Source organism: Bufo bufo, chromosome 4 (genome assembly GCF_905171765.1).
Source record: "Bufo bufo chromosome 4, aBufBuf1.1, whole genome shotgun sequence".
In the NCBI taxonomy this organism is placed as follows: Eukaryota; Metazoa; Chordata; class Amphibia; order Anura; family Bufonidae; genus Bufo; species Bufo bufo.
The window spans coordinates 635,065,765-635,080,180 of NC_053392.1; the positions used below are offsets into that span (position 1 = coordinate 635,065,765).

General features: G+C 46.7%; 1 protein-coding gene across 1 annotated transcript; it reads left to right on the forward strand.

Moving 5' to 3' along the window:
- The first annotated feature begins 2,476 nt into the window (after positions 1–2,476).
- LOC120999869 (gastrula zinc finger protein XlCGF7.1-like) lies at positions 2,477–12,161 on the forward strand. Its single transcript, XM_040430919.1, has 2 exons — positions 2,477–2,537; positions 11,059–12,161. The coding sequence occupies exons 1-2, from the start codon at positions 2,477–2,479 to the stop codon at positions 12,000–12,002; spliced, it is 1,005 nt and encodes a 334-aa protein (XP_040286853.1). The 3' UTR covers positions 12,003–12,161.
- Positions 12,162–14,416: the final 2,255 nt, after the last annotated feature.

The following is a 14,416-nucleotide window of genomic DNA, read 5'->3' on the forward strand; positions in this document are numbered from 1 at the left end:
GTGGGGGATCTGTGGAGGACGCTGTTATGTGGGGGATCTGTGGATGACGCTGTTATGTGGGGGATCTGTGGAGGACGCTGTTATGTGGGGGATCTGTGGATGACGCTGTTATGTGGGGGATCTGTGGATGACGCTGTTATGTGGGGGATCTGTGGAGGACGCTGTTATGTGGGGGATCTGTGGAGGACGCTGTTATGTAGGGGATCTGTGGATGACACTGTTATGTGGGGGATCTGTGGAGGACGCTGTTATGTGGGGGATCTGTGGATGACACTGTTATGTGGGGGATCTGTGGAGGACGCTGTTATGTGGGGGATCTGTGGATGACGCTGTTATGTGGGGGATCTGTGGAGGACGCTGTTATGTGGGGGATCTGTGGATGGCGCTGTTATGTGGGGGATCTGTGGATGACGCTGTTATGTGGGGGATCTGTGGAGGACGCTGTTATGTGGGGGATCTGTGGATGACGCTGTTATGTGGGGGATCTGTGGATGACGCTGTTATGTGGGGGATCTGTGGATGACGCTGTTATGTGGGGGATCTGTGGATGACGCTGTTATGTGGGGGATCTGTGGATGACGCTGTTATGTGGGGGATCTGTGGAGGACGCTGTTATGTGGGGGATCTGTGGAGGACGCTGTTATGTGGGGGATCTGTGGATGACACTGTTATGTGGGGGATCTGTGGAGGACGCTGTTATGTGGGGGATCTGTGGATGACACTGTTATGTGGGGGATCTGTGGAGGACGCTGTTATGTGGGGGATCTGTGGATGACGCTGTTATGTGGGGGATCTGTGGAGGATGCTGTTATGTGGGGGATCTGTGGAGGACGCTGTTATGTGGGGGATCTGTGGAGGACGCTGTTATGTGGGGGATCTGTGGAGGACGCTGTTATGTGGGGGATCTGTGGAGGACGCTGTTATGTGGGGGATCTGTGGATGGCGCTGTTATGTGGGGGATCTGTGGAGGACACTGTTATGGGGGATCTGTGGAGGACGCCGTTATGTGGGGGATCTGTGGATGACGCTGTTATGTGGGGGATCTGTGGATGGCGCTGTTATGTGGGGGATCTGTGGAGGACGCTGTTATGTGGGGGATCTGTGGAGGACGCTGTTATGTGGGGGATCTGTGGAGGACGCTGTTATGTGGGGGATCTGTGGAGGATCTGTGGAGGACGCTGTTATGTGGGAGATCTGTGGATTACTCTGTTATGGGGGACCTGCGGAGGACACTGTTATGGGGGACCTGCAGAGGACACTGTTATGGGGGACCTGCGGAGGCCACTGTTATGGGGGACCTGCGGAGGCCACTGTTATGGGGGACCTGCGGAGGACACTGTTATGGGGGACCTGCGGAGGACACTGTTATGGGGGACCTGCGGAGGACACTGTTATGGGGGACCTGCGGAGGCCACTGTTATGGGGGACCTGCGGAGGACACTGTTATGGGGGACCTGCGGAGGCCACTGTTATGGGGGACCTGCGGAGGCCACTGTTATGGGGGACCTGCGGAGGACACTGTTATGGGGGACCTGCGGAGGACACTGTTATGGGGGACCTGCGAAGGACACTGTTATGGGGGACCTGCGGAGGACACTGTTATGGGGGACCTGCGGAGGACACTGTTATGGGGGACCTGCGGAGGACACACATATAGCATCTTATGCTGGTCCCCTCATGGCCCCATGTGTCCCCTCATGTGTCCTAAACTGCGCACATAACTCTCCTATTCATAAAATGGCCAGCCTCTGTACTTTCACTATGAATGCACTCACACTGCAGAGAGCGAGCCGGCCGGCGCGTGACTGACGTCACTGTCACGCTCCTCCCACTTAATTCAGGAAGCAGGAGCGTGACTAAGTGACGTCAATCACGCGCCGGCCGCCTCGCTCGCTCCCGCTCGTCGCTGCAGTGCATTCATCGTGAAAGTAAGTACAGAGGCTGGACCTGTTATCAATAGGACAGAGGACTTTTTATCAATAGGGGCCCCTTCATATATAATCGCGGCCTTTTTTGGGTCAGCCGAATCGCCAAATCGCATTTGCCGATTATCGCGATTCAATTACTTTTGCGATATATCGTGCAGCCCTACTGGGAACCATGTCCTGGGTGAACCAACTCTGTTATCAGGTGGCCCCCCAAGGCCCGAGTCATTCCCAGTAAAAGTGGTGACATGCTGCCTCGATACTACTCCCATCATCTCATGTAATAATCTCTCCCTGTGTGTTTCCTACAGAAGGAAATCCCCCCGAGAGATGTCCCCGTCCTCTGTGTTCCCAGGACTGTCCAGAGGAGAAGCCCCCAGAGGACCATCAGGTAGATGGAGCTGAGCCCTGTAGACATGTATATAGGGGGTCATAGATTGTGGGGGTCTCTTATGTGGACCTGTCTGCTGTATTGTCCTGAATTGTTACAGATGACAAATCAGGGGGAAGATCTGACTGATATTAAAGTGGAGGATGAAGAAGAGCGGATGATGGGCGATCCCCCGTGTAAGAGTGAGGTGGAGGAGGACCTTCCAGTCCATGTCACCACAGGTATGGAATCATGAATGGAGGCGGTGGATTAGGAGGTTTCTTCAGCTGCAGTAAAGTAGCGCTCCGGGCAGTGACCCCTGTGTGTACAGGAGCAGAGGGAAGGACTGCACATAGAAGTCCTCTGTAACGGACCGTTTCCGCAGACAAGGGGTTAAAATCCGTTTAGGCGATGTGCCCCTTTCTGAGAGACAGGCACAGCTACTGCAGAACACCAACCTCCCGAACTGGATACAAAGTAGCACTCCAAACTGGAACCTCACGAATAGCTGCTAGCAGACGAACAGGAATCAGCTTACACTCCTAGCAATCGGTCTTCTAACAGCATACAGTGGATCCCCCCAATAACGAGACAAGGCTCCGTGTTGAGGGTCAAGCAGTGGTCTGACTGTACTTCACGTACAGCCTCTTTTATTCATAAACCACAAACATAGTACTGCCCACAGGGGTTTGAAATACAACCAATCAGTAATTTACAACACATACAATGTAACTACAGCAACCAATCGTTCACGCCCCCAGAGGACCAGAATGAAGACTGTGACATAGGACAGATACAACATATCCCCACAATGCATCATGGTTTCCTCCTTTCTGTCCCGGAGACAACCGAGGAGCAATCCAATTATCTCTGAGTACAAAGGGAGATCGCCAATACACATGTGAGGACAACAGAACAGACATCACCATTTAAACACACAATGGGACAATGGCACAATAGAAACACACCCGCATATTCCTCCCCAGCTGACAAGTTACACTTATTATAAATTGTTACAACTTTGTGAGTTTACATTGGCCATACATATAACTTACATCAATTCAAACAGTATAACGTGGGGACAAACCTATCCAAAATTCACTTGAATCGGTTCAGGGGTTTAAAAGTTAGTAAATGGCCCATAATCCAGGGGCAAGAGGCCAGCAGCCAGTCCTCTCCAAAACCCAGTGGCGAGGTTGGTTTCGCCACATTCTCTCCAGGATCTTCTCTCCAGGATCTTCTCATGGTCCAGCCTGGACACTTGGCTCAGCAGCTGCGGGGTTTTCCCAGAATCATAACTCATCACCTTCCACAGCAGATGCCGCTCCAGTCGCGGGATATGGGATCTGATGGGGGTCCAACCGCAAGAATGGGGGGGGGGGGGGGGTGGGCACAGCGCTCCGCTGTCCCTCAGACCCCTAGACATTGAATTGACCAGCGGTACATGGTGGCATCACCACGGCTCTGTTCAGTGCAGCACAATATACCGCCCCAGCAGAACCAGATACCACAGTGCAGCACAATATACCGCCCCAGCAGAACCAGATACCACAGTGCAGCACAATATACCGCCCCAGCAGAACCAGATTCCACAGTGCAGCACAATATACCGCCCCAGCAGAACCAGATACCACAGTGCAGCACAATATACCGCCCCAGCAGAACCAGATACCACAGTGCAGCACAATATACTGCCCCAGCAGAACCAGATACCACAGTGCAGCACAATATACCGCCCCAGCAGAACCAGATACCACACTGCAGCACAATATACTGCCCCAGCAGAACCAGATACCACAGTGCAGCACAATATACCGCCCCAGCAGAACCAGATACCACAGTGCAGCACAATATACCGCCCCAGCAGAACCAGATACCACAGTGCAGCACAATATACCGCCCCAGCAGAACCAGATTCCACAGTGCAGCACAATATACCGCCCCAGCAGAACCAGATACCACAGTGCAGCACAATATACCGCCCCAGCAGAACCAGATACCACAGTGCAGCACAATATACTGCCCCAGCAGAACCAGATACCACAGTGCAGCACAATATACCGCCCCAGCAGAACCAGATACCACACTGCAGCACAATATACTGCCCCAGCAGAACCAGATACCACAGTGCAGCACAATATACCGCCCCAGCAGAACCAGATACCACAGTGCAACACAATATACCGCCCCAGCAGAACCAGATACTACAGTGCAGCACAATATACCGCCCCAGCAGAACCAGATACCACAGCGCAGCACAATATACCGCCCCAGCAGAACCAGATACCACAGTGCAGCACAATATACTGCCCCAGCAGAACCAGATACTACAGTGCAGCACAATATACCGCCCCAGCAGAACCAGATACCACAGTGCAGCACAATATACTGCCCCAGCAGAACCAGATACCACAGTGCAGCACAATATACCGCCCCAGCAGAACCAGATACTACAGTGCAGCACAATATACCGCCCCAGCAGAACCAGATACCACAGTGCAGCACAATATACTGCCCCAGCAGAACCAGATACCACAGTGCAGCACAATATACTGCCCCAGCAGAACCAGATACCACAGTGCAGCACAATATACTGCCCCAGCAGAACCAGATACCACAGTGCAGCACAATATACTGCCCCAGCAGAACCAGATACCACAGTGCAGCACAATATACTGCCCCAGCAGAACCAGATACCACAGTGCAGCACAATATACCGCCCCAGCAGAACCAGATACCACAGTGCAGCACAATATACTGCCCCAGCAGAACCAGATACTACAGTGCAGCACAATATACTGCCCCAGCAGAACCAGATACCACAGTGCAGCACAATATACCGCCCCAGCAGAACCAGATACCACAGTGCAGCACAGTATACTGCCCCAGCAGAACCAGATACCACAGTGCAGCACAATATACCGCCCCAGCAGAACCAGATACCACAGTGCAGTACAATATACCGCCCCAGCAGAACCAGATATCACAGTGCAGCACAATATACCGCCCCAGCAGAACCAGATACCACAGTGCAGCACAATATACCGCCCCAGCAGAACCAGATACCACAGTGCAGCACAATATACCGCCCCAGCAGAACCAGATACCACAGTGCAGCACAATATACCGCCCCAGCAGAACCAGATACCACAGTGCAGCACAATATACCGCCCCAGCAGAACCAGATACCACAGTGCAGCACAATATACCGCCCCCAGCAGAACCAGATACCACAGTGCAGCACAATATACCGCCCCAGCAGAACCAAATACCAAAGTGCAGCACAATATACTGCCCCAGCAGAACCAGATACCACAGTGCAGCACAATATACTGCCCCAGCAGAACCAGATACCACAGTGCAGCACAATATACTGCCCCAGCAGAACCAGATACCACAGTGCAGCACAATATACTGCCCCAGCAGAACCAGATACCACAGTGCAGCACAATATACCGCCCCAGCAGAACCAGATACCACAGTGCAGCACAATATACCGCCCCAGCAGAACCAGATACCACAGTGCAGCACAATGTACCGCCCCAGCAGAACCAGATACCACAGTGCAGCACAATATACTGCTCCAGCAGAACCAGATACCACAGTGCAGAACAATATACTGCCCCAGCAGAACCAGATACCACAGTGCAGCACAATATACTGCCCCAGCAGAACCAGATACCACAGTGCAGCACAATATACTGCCCCAGCAGAACCAGATACCACAGTGCAGCACAATATACTGCCCCAGCAGAACCAGATACCACAGTGCAGCACAATATACCGCCCCAGCAGAACCAGATACCACAGTGCAGCACAATGTACCGCCCCAGCAGAACCAGATACCACAGTGCAGCACAATATACTGCTCCAGCAGAACCAGATACCACAGTGCAGAACAATATACTGCCCCAGCAGAACCAGATACCACAGTGCAGCACAATATACTGCCCCAGCAGAACCAGATACCACAGTGCAGCACAATATACTGCCCCTGCAGACTGTGGGAAAAGTACTTGACTCTTCTGCCCGAACTCAGCTCGGACTGTGGGAAAAGTGCTTGACTCTTCTGGCGGAGCTCAGCTCGGACTGTGGGAAATGTACTTAACTCTTCTGGCGGAGCTCAGCTCGGGCTGTGGGAAAAGTGCTTGACTCTTCTGGCGGAGCTCAGCTCGGGCTGTGGGAAAAGTACTTGACTCTTCTGGCGGAGCTCAGCTCGGACTGTGGGAAAAGTGCTTGACTCTTCTGGCGGAGCTCAGCTCGGACTGTGGGAAAAGTACTTGACTCTTCTGGCGGAGCTCAGCTCGGACTGTGGGAAAAGTACTTAACTCTTCTGGCGGAGCTCAGCTCAGGCTGTGGGAAAAGTACTTAACTCTTCTGGCGGAGCTCAGCTCGGGCTGCTTTAGATGCTGCTATCTCCTAAATGGTAGCAGCTAGAAATATGCAACAAGCATTCCAGGCTTTCATACAAGACCAGCATGACAGATAAAGTCCAAGCAACAGAAGAGAAATCACTGTTAGAAATCGAGCCGGGAATAATGGTGGGTAAAACCTGCGTTTACTTTCATTTTTAGCTTCATTCACTGCATCCTGATTTCTATCAGTGATATCTTCCCCTGTACTGAAGATATCACTGTCGTTCACAAAATAATGTATTGCTTTTTTTATCTTTCCCCCTAAAAATGTTATAATAAAAGTTATTTATTACACTTTATATACCCCAAAATGGTTCCTAAAAATATACAACTCATCCCGCAAATAAAAAATTTTAGAAGAAAAAAATTAAGTCTTGACTGCTGGAACACAAAGGGGGAAATTATTATTGGTCCTTAATGCTAAAATGAATGATGTCACTAAGGGTTAGTGTCCCCCGAGTTGTGCGCCAACAAGATTTACAGCAGACACGTTGAAAATCTACAATTAAAAAGTGACCTTTTTGGGAGGGTTTTTCCAATTTTACAAATCTATTGCTGTAACGGCTCCCCCGATCTTCCTATGGGCGCCCAAGCCATTGTTAAGGCTGATACATATGTGCAGACTGATCGGCCCACCTCTGACTGGAGCCGCCTGGAGATTTACAGACAATATCCACTGGTATAGATGAATAAAAATAACTATTTATTACTCAAAAATAATTAAACATAAAAATAATGAAGGATAAAAAGTAGAAGTTCCATTAATTGATGACAATTCCTAGCATTTACCTGTATCGATAGTATCAGCAGCTATTGTATCTATATAGGAGACCGGATACATATCAATAATTACCGAGACTCCGCGTCCGAGAGTGAGGTGTAGACAGTATACTTATTATATGTGATGAATTCAGTATAAGGAGGAAAATCAGGAGATTCTGGAGTTTATTACAATCATCTCGTGGAGATGTTCTAAAACTGCAGCAATAACAGCAGCATTAATGAGTTCATATTTGTGGTAACAGGAAATAACTGTGTGGGATTCATGAATTCATCAGTTTTTTAATTTTAAAACTATTTATATTTTTTATTGCTTTGTGGATTACATGCAATCATGAGGATCGGTAACGTGTACGGTATATAATCGTGAGGATCGGTAACGTGTACAGTATATAATCGTGAGGATCGGTAACGTGTACGGTATATAATCATGAGGATCAGTAACGTGTACGGTATATAATCGTGAGGATCGGTAATGTGTACAGTATATAATCGTGAGGATCGGTAACGTGTACAGTATATAATCGTGAGGATCAGTAACGTGTACAGTATATAATCGTGAGGATCAGTAACGTGTACAGTATATAATCGTGAGGATCAGTAACGTGTACAGTATATAATCGTGAGGATCAGTAACGTGTACGGTATATAATTGTGAGGATCGGTAACGTGTACAGTATATAATCGTGAGGATTGGTAACGTGTACGGTATATAATTGTGAGGATCGGTAACGTGTACAGTATATAATCGTGAGGATCAGTAACGTGTACGGTATATAATTGTGAGGATCGGTAACGTGTACAGTATATAATCGTGAGGATCGGTAACGTGTACAGTATATAATCGTGAGGATCAGTAACGTGTACAGTATATAATCGTGAGGATCAGTAACGTGTACAGTATATAATCGTGAGGATCAGTAACGTGTACAGTATATAATCGTGAGGATCAGTAACGTGTACGGTATATAATTGTGAGGATCGGTAACGTGTACAGTATATAATCGTGAGGATTGGTAACGTGTACGGTATATAATCGTGAGGATCGGTAACGTGTACGGTATATAATCGTGAGGATCGGTAACGTGTACAGTATATAATTGTGAGGATCAGTAATGTGTACGGTATATAATCGTGAGGATCGGTAACGTGTACGGTATATAATCGTGAGGATCGGTAACGTGTACAGTATATAATCGTGAGGATCGGTAACGTGTACGGTATATAATCGTGAGGATCGGTAACGTGTACGGTATATAATCGTGAGGATCGGTAACGTGTACGGTATATAATCATGAGGATCGGTAACGTGTACGGTATATAATCGTGAGGATCGGTAACGTGTACGGTATATAATCGTGTATATTGATACAATAACTGATAGCTGCTACTATTACCGATACAGGTAAATTGTAGGCTCGTCAGCAATCAGTGTAACTTCTACTTTTTATCCTTGATTATTTTGAATGATTTCTGAGTAATAAATGGTTATTTTGGTTCCGCTGTACTAGTGGATGTGGCTCCAGTCAGAGATTTGCCGATCATTCTATAAGGTGACTGTTCGGAGGTTGTCGATCTTTTCATGAAGTGCGGTGGGGCACTGGTTCTGAGAGGACGAGTTAGACTCTTGGTGTCATCCAGCGCCCTCGTCCCGTGAGCTCGCTCTCCTCGTCCTCCTCACATCCCACACAGAGTTGACACCAGTTTATATAATTCTACACTCGGTCGGGTCTTGGGGAAACCCTCTTCAGAGGATAAAGGATTATTGCGCAGACCCCCACCTAACGAAGGAGAGAGGAATCCTACTCAGGACTTGTTTGGGGGCTACAAACGTAGGTGCAGGAGTGTTCCACTTAGTGGGGGTCTCTCGGGGAAGCAGAGTGTTTACCCCACACTATAAAAAGGACGGGACCTTTTGTTTTTTATGCTCAGGCTTTTTCCAATCCATTTTCATAAAGAAAAATAATTTCTCAAGAAAAGGATGAAAACAAGCGGAAACCGTATGTAGGAGGTTTGGTAACTTATATCGTGTTTTATCTCTACGGCGTTTACGGGCGTGTTAGGGTTTAGGGTGATGCTTCCGGACACAATGATATAGGTTTGCCTTGAGCCATTTTATATCATCGGGCGAACGGCTTCTCCACGTGTCTGGCCACTGGGAGGAAATGAAGAGGCTGCTCCACTGATTAAGGCCTGTTTCACACAACCGTATGGCTTTTTCAGTGTTTTGCGGTCCGTTTTTCACAGATCCGTTGTTCCGTTTCCATTTTCCATATGGCATATACAGTATACAGTAATTACATAGAAAAAGTTGGGCTGGGCATACAATTTTCAATAGATGGTTCCTCAAAAACGGAACTGATACGGATGCATTTCCGTATGTGTTCCGTTTTTTTTTTTGCTGACCCATTGACTTGAATGAAGCCACGGAACGTGATTTGCGGGCAATAATAGGACATGTTCTATCTTTCAACGGAACGGAAATATGGAAACGGAATGCATACGGAGAACATTCCATTGTTTTTTGCGGAACCATTGAAATGAATGGTTCTGTATACAGACCATATACGGAACGCAAAAAACGGCCCGCAAATGGAAAAAAAAAAAAATGGTGTGAAAGAGGCCTAAGGGTGAGAGCTTGTTAGGGGCGTCTAAGGGCCATTTAGTAACGAGAAGGAGAGACTTAGAGTCAATAGGAGTTTGGAGAAACGTATCTCTGAGAAACACAATCATTTCATCTAAATTTACCTCTAATATAAGTAGAACGAGTCACAAAATCACCTGAGAGCATTTGAAAGAAATAACATGGTGGGGTTAATGGTGGACCATCAGTGTATGGGAAGGGGAGGAGGTCCCAATCCTCGCTCATGGCAAATGTCTGGAGGGAAGAAGGACCAGGTTTGGTTGGCCATAAGCTGAGGTATCTGACGGGGCCCACACATGCATGCTCAGCTGAATGAGTATTTAGCCTCCAGCAATGTCCGTTTAGTCATTATTAATGGGACGAATGCAGCACCCAGCAAAAGAATCAGGTCCTGGGAAGCTAGATGCACAACTCCAGCATCCAAAACCCCATTCATATGGTCCGTGTAGAGGAAGAGGCGGCTTCCAGCGGATCCAGTAATAGTACAAGCCACCCAGATGTGCCACGTTTCAGCTGTAGCTTGAGGAAGGCTAAGGTATTGCCGAAACGTGGCACATCTGGGTGGCTTGTACTATTACTGAAACCGCTGGAAGCCGCCTCTTCTTCTACTCTGAGCTATGATTGTCAGATAAGGTTTTCTTCATATTCTTTTTTATTTTTATTGATTTATGTCTGGAAAGTGGTCACTGAGCGTTGATCAGAATGGTGCCCTTTGTCTGAAGTCGTAGGTGCCGGGTTTTGGTCTGTTTGAGCCAAAGCCAGGAGTGGATTCTGAAGAAATGGGGGTAATAATGGAAGGACTTCTAGTTCCTGCTCCTCCACTTTTGACACTGCATGTGTGTTTCTAGGCTGATACAAATGTTACACGTTTGTCTACTTTGTGATTTTAAGAACATTCATGAAATCAATGTTTAACCCTAACAGAAAATCCCAGTAAAAACGCTAAAGGAAGCGTCTTGTTCTCTACTAAAGTAGAAGATGAAGACCAACGTGATGAAAATGAGATTATTCAGACAGAAGAGCAGCTGTATTTATGTTCACAATGTGGGAAGTATTGTACAGAAAAGGCACATCTTTGTACACCGAAGAGAATTCAAATAGGAGAGAAGCCATATTTATGTTCTGAATGTGGGAAATGCTTTGCAGAAAAATCAAAGCTTGTTACACACGAGAGAAGTCACACAGGAGAGCAGCCTTTTTTATGTCCAATATGTGGGAAATGTTTTACAGATAGATCAAAATTTGTTATACATCAGAGAAATCACACATTAGAGAAGCGATTTCCATGTTCACTGTGTGGGAGATCCTTTACAGGTAAATCAAGTCTTATTATACATGAAAGAATTCACACAGGTGAGAAGCCGTATTCATGTTCACTATGTGGGAAATGTTTTACAAAAAAATCTAATCTAGTTACACATGAAAGAAGTCACACAGGAGAGAAACCATATTCATGTTCAGAATGTGGAAAATGTTTTACAAAAAAATCTAATCTAGTTACACATGAACGAAGTCACACAGGAGAGAAGCCGTTTTCATGCTCACTGTGTGGTAAATGTTTTATACATAAGTCCCATCTTGTTACGCATGAGAGAATTCACACAGGGGAGAAGCCTTACTCATGTTCACTTTGTGGAAAGGGCTTTATAGAAAAATCGAAACTTGTTATACATGAAAGAATTCACACAGGAGAGAAGCCATACGCATGTTTAGAATGTGGGAAATGTTTTGTTACTAGAGCCAAACTTGGGTATCATCAGAGAATTCACACAGGGGAGAAGCCATTTACATGTTCAGAATGTGGAAAATATTTTATCACTAAATCCAGACTTTGCGAACATCAGAGAATTCACACAGAGGCATTTTGAGGAAGTATTTGTGGAAAATGTTTTACAAGGATATACATTTTTGAAACTGCAGAATTCACAGAGTAGAAAGCATAATGTTGTTTGCATTGTGGTGAATGCTATAAGAGGAAAAAAGATGTTTAATTAGTTATTTGCAGACATTAAACAGGTTTTTCAGTGGCTTAACCAAATTCTTAAAAAAAAACAAAAACTCTAGCCACACTGCATACTGCACAATAAGTAACCCTGATGGTTTGCAGCTTCCAATGACTCTCCAAGTCAACTCCCGCTGTGCTCTTCTGCTAGTGTACCGTGTCATGGCCGCTGCACTGGTCACACGTGACCTGAATACATCACCCTAAACTACATTTCCCATAATCCCCAGTAGCACTGTGCCCCTGTAGACGTTCACAAGTCTCCCCGGCTGCTAGCAGAGCTTTGTGACGCCCATCAGGCATTGGCTTGCAAAGAAAACAACAAGCAGAAGAGGAAAGAACTGTGCACGTCGACTAGAAAGGTCGTAACACAGGGTAAACATTATCCTGGGTGGGCTACAAGGGTTTGGGTTTTTCAGAAAGCCAGGCAAAACAACTAATAACTTTATTTTAGAGACTTTATAATACAGTCTAACATAACTTCAACTTCCGATTGCTGGAATACACCTTTAAACGGCCATTTTTATAAGGGGAACAAAGCCCTTTTTTTTGTACGGTCAGAGCAGTGACACTAAATTGTCACCATGAACCTGTATTTGCTGTATTTATACATCCCCCCCCCCCACACACACACCGGGGGAGCATCCAGAGTGACAGTGAGTTTTATCTACAGGGTGGGCCATTTATATGGATACACCTTAATAAAATGGGAATGGTTGGTGATATTAACTTCCTGTTTGTGGCACATTAGTATATGTGAGGGGGGAAACTTTTCAAGATGGGTGGTGACCATGGCGGCCATTTTGAATCCAACTTTTGTTTTTTCAATAGGAAGAGGGTCATGTGACACATCAAACGTATTGGGAATTTCACACGAAAAACAATGGTGTGCTTGGTTTTAACGTAACTTTATTCTTTCATGAGTTATTTACAAGTTTCTCTTTGTTTACAGCCATTGACATGTCGCCGAGGTTAACACGTGAGGAGCGGATAGAAATTGTCTTGATGTCTGGTGAATGCAGTAACCGGGTCATTGCAGCAGATTTTAATGCAAGACACCCTACGAGACCACCCATCTCCCATGCTACAGTTAGCAAACTGCTTGCTAAGTTTCGTGAAACTGCTTCAGTGTTGGATTTGCCAGAATGTGGAGGCATTAAATCTGTCTCTAATGAAGAAACATCAGTGGCTGTCCTAGCGTCATTCAGCAAGAGCCCACAGCGTAGCACTCGCCGCATGTCACTGGAGAGTGGCATTAGTCGGACATCCCTTCGGCGGATATTAGCTACTCACAAATGGCCCCCTTACAAACTCCAGCTACTGCAGCATCTCAACGAGGATGACCCAGATCGGCGCACTGAGTTTGCAGAATGGGCAAAACAAAAATTGGAACAGGATCCTCAGTTTACGCAGAAGATTCTGTTCAGTGATGAGGCAAACTTTTATGTGAGAGGTGAAGTTAACAAACAAAACCACCGCTATTGGTCTGACACTAACCCACATTGGATAGATCCCTCCAAGACTGTTTGATGGTATGGTGTGGTATATGGGGTACAAAGATAGTGGGGCCATTCTTCATCAATGGAAACCTCAAGGCCACTGGATATGCGAAATTGCTACATGATGATGTGTTTCCCTCTTTATGCACTGAAGCTGGCACGTTCCCTGAGTTTTTCCAGCAAGATGGTGCACCACCACATTATGGGTGTCAGGTCCGAGCATTCCTAGATGAACAGTTTCCTGGAAAGTGGATTGGTCGTCGTGGGCCAGTTGAATGGCCCCCAAGGTCTCCCGATCTGACCCCCTTAGACTTTTATCTTTGAGGTCATCTGAAGGCAATCGTCTATGCTGTGAAGATACGAGATGTGCAGCACCTGAAACTACGGATACTGGAAGCCTGTGCTAGCATTTCTCCTGCGGTGTTGCTATCAGTGTGTGAAGAGTGGGAGAAGAGGGTTGCATTGACAATCCAACACAATGGGCAGCACATTGAACATATTTTGTAAGTGGTCAGAAACTTGTAAATAACTCATGAAAGAATAAAGTTACGTTAAAACCAAGCACACCATTGTTTTTTGTGTGAAAATCCCAATAAGTTTGATGTGTCACATGACCCTCTTCCTATTGAAAAAACAAAAGTTGGATTCAAAATGGCCGACTTCAAAATGGCCGCCATGGTCACCACCCATCTTGAAAAGTTTCCCCCCTCACATATACTAATGTGCCACAAACAGGAAGTTAATATCACCAACCATTCCCATTTTATTAAGGTGTATCCAT

Excerpts from the sequence above, each read along its gene's own strand:
- LOC120999869 (XM_040430919.1), top strand. The coding sequence starts at position 2,477 with ATGGGCGATCCCCCGTGTAAGAGTGAGGTGGAGGAGGACCTTCCAGTC. Across the intron at positions 2,538-11,058 it reads TCCAGTCCATGTCACCACAG|AAAATCCCAGTAAAAACGCT; the intron begins GTATGGAATCAT and ends TAACCCTAACAG.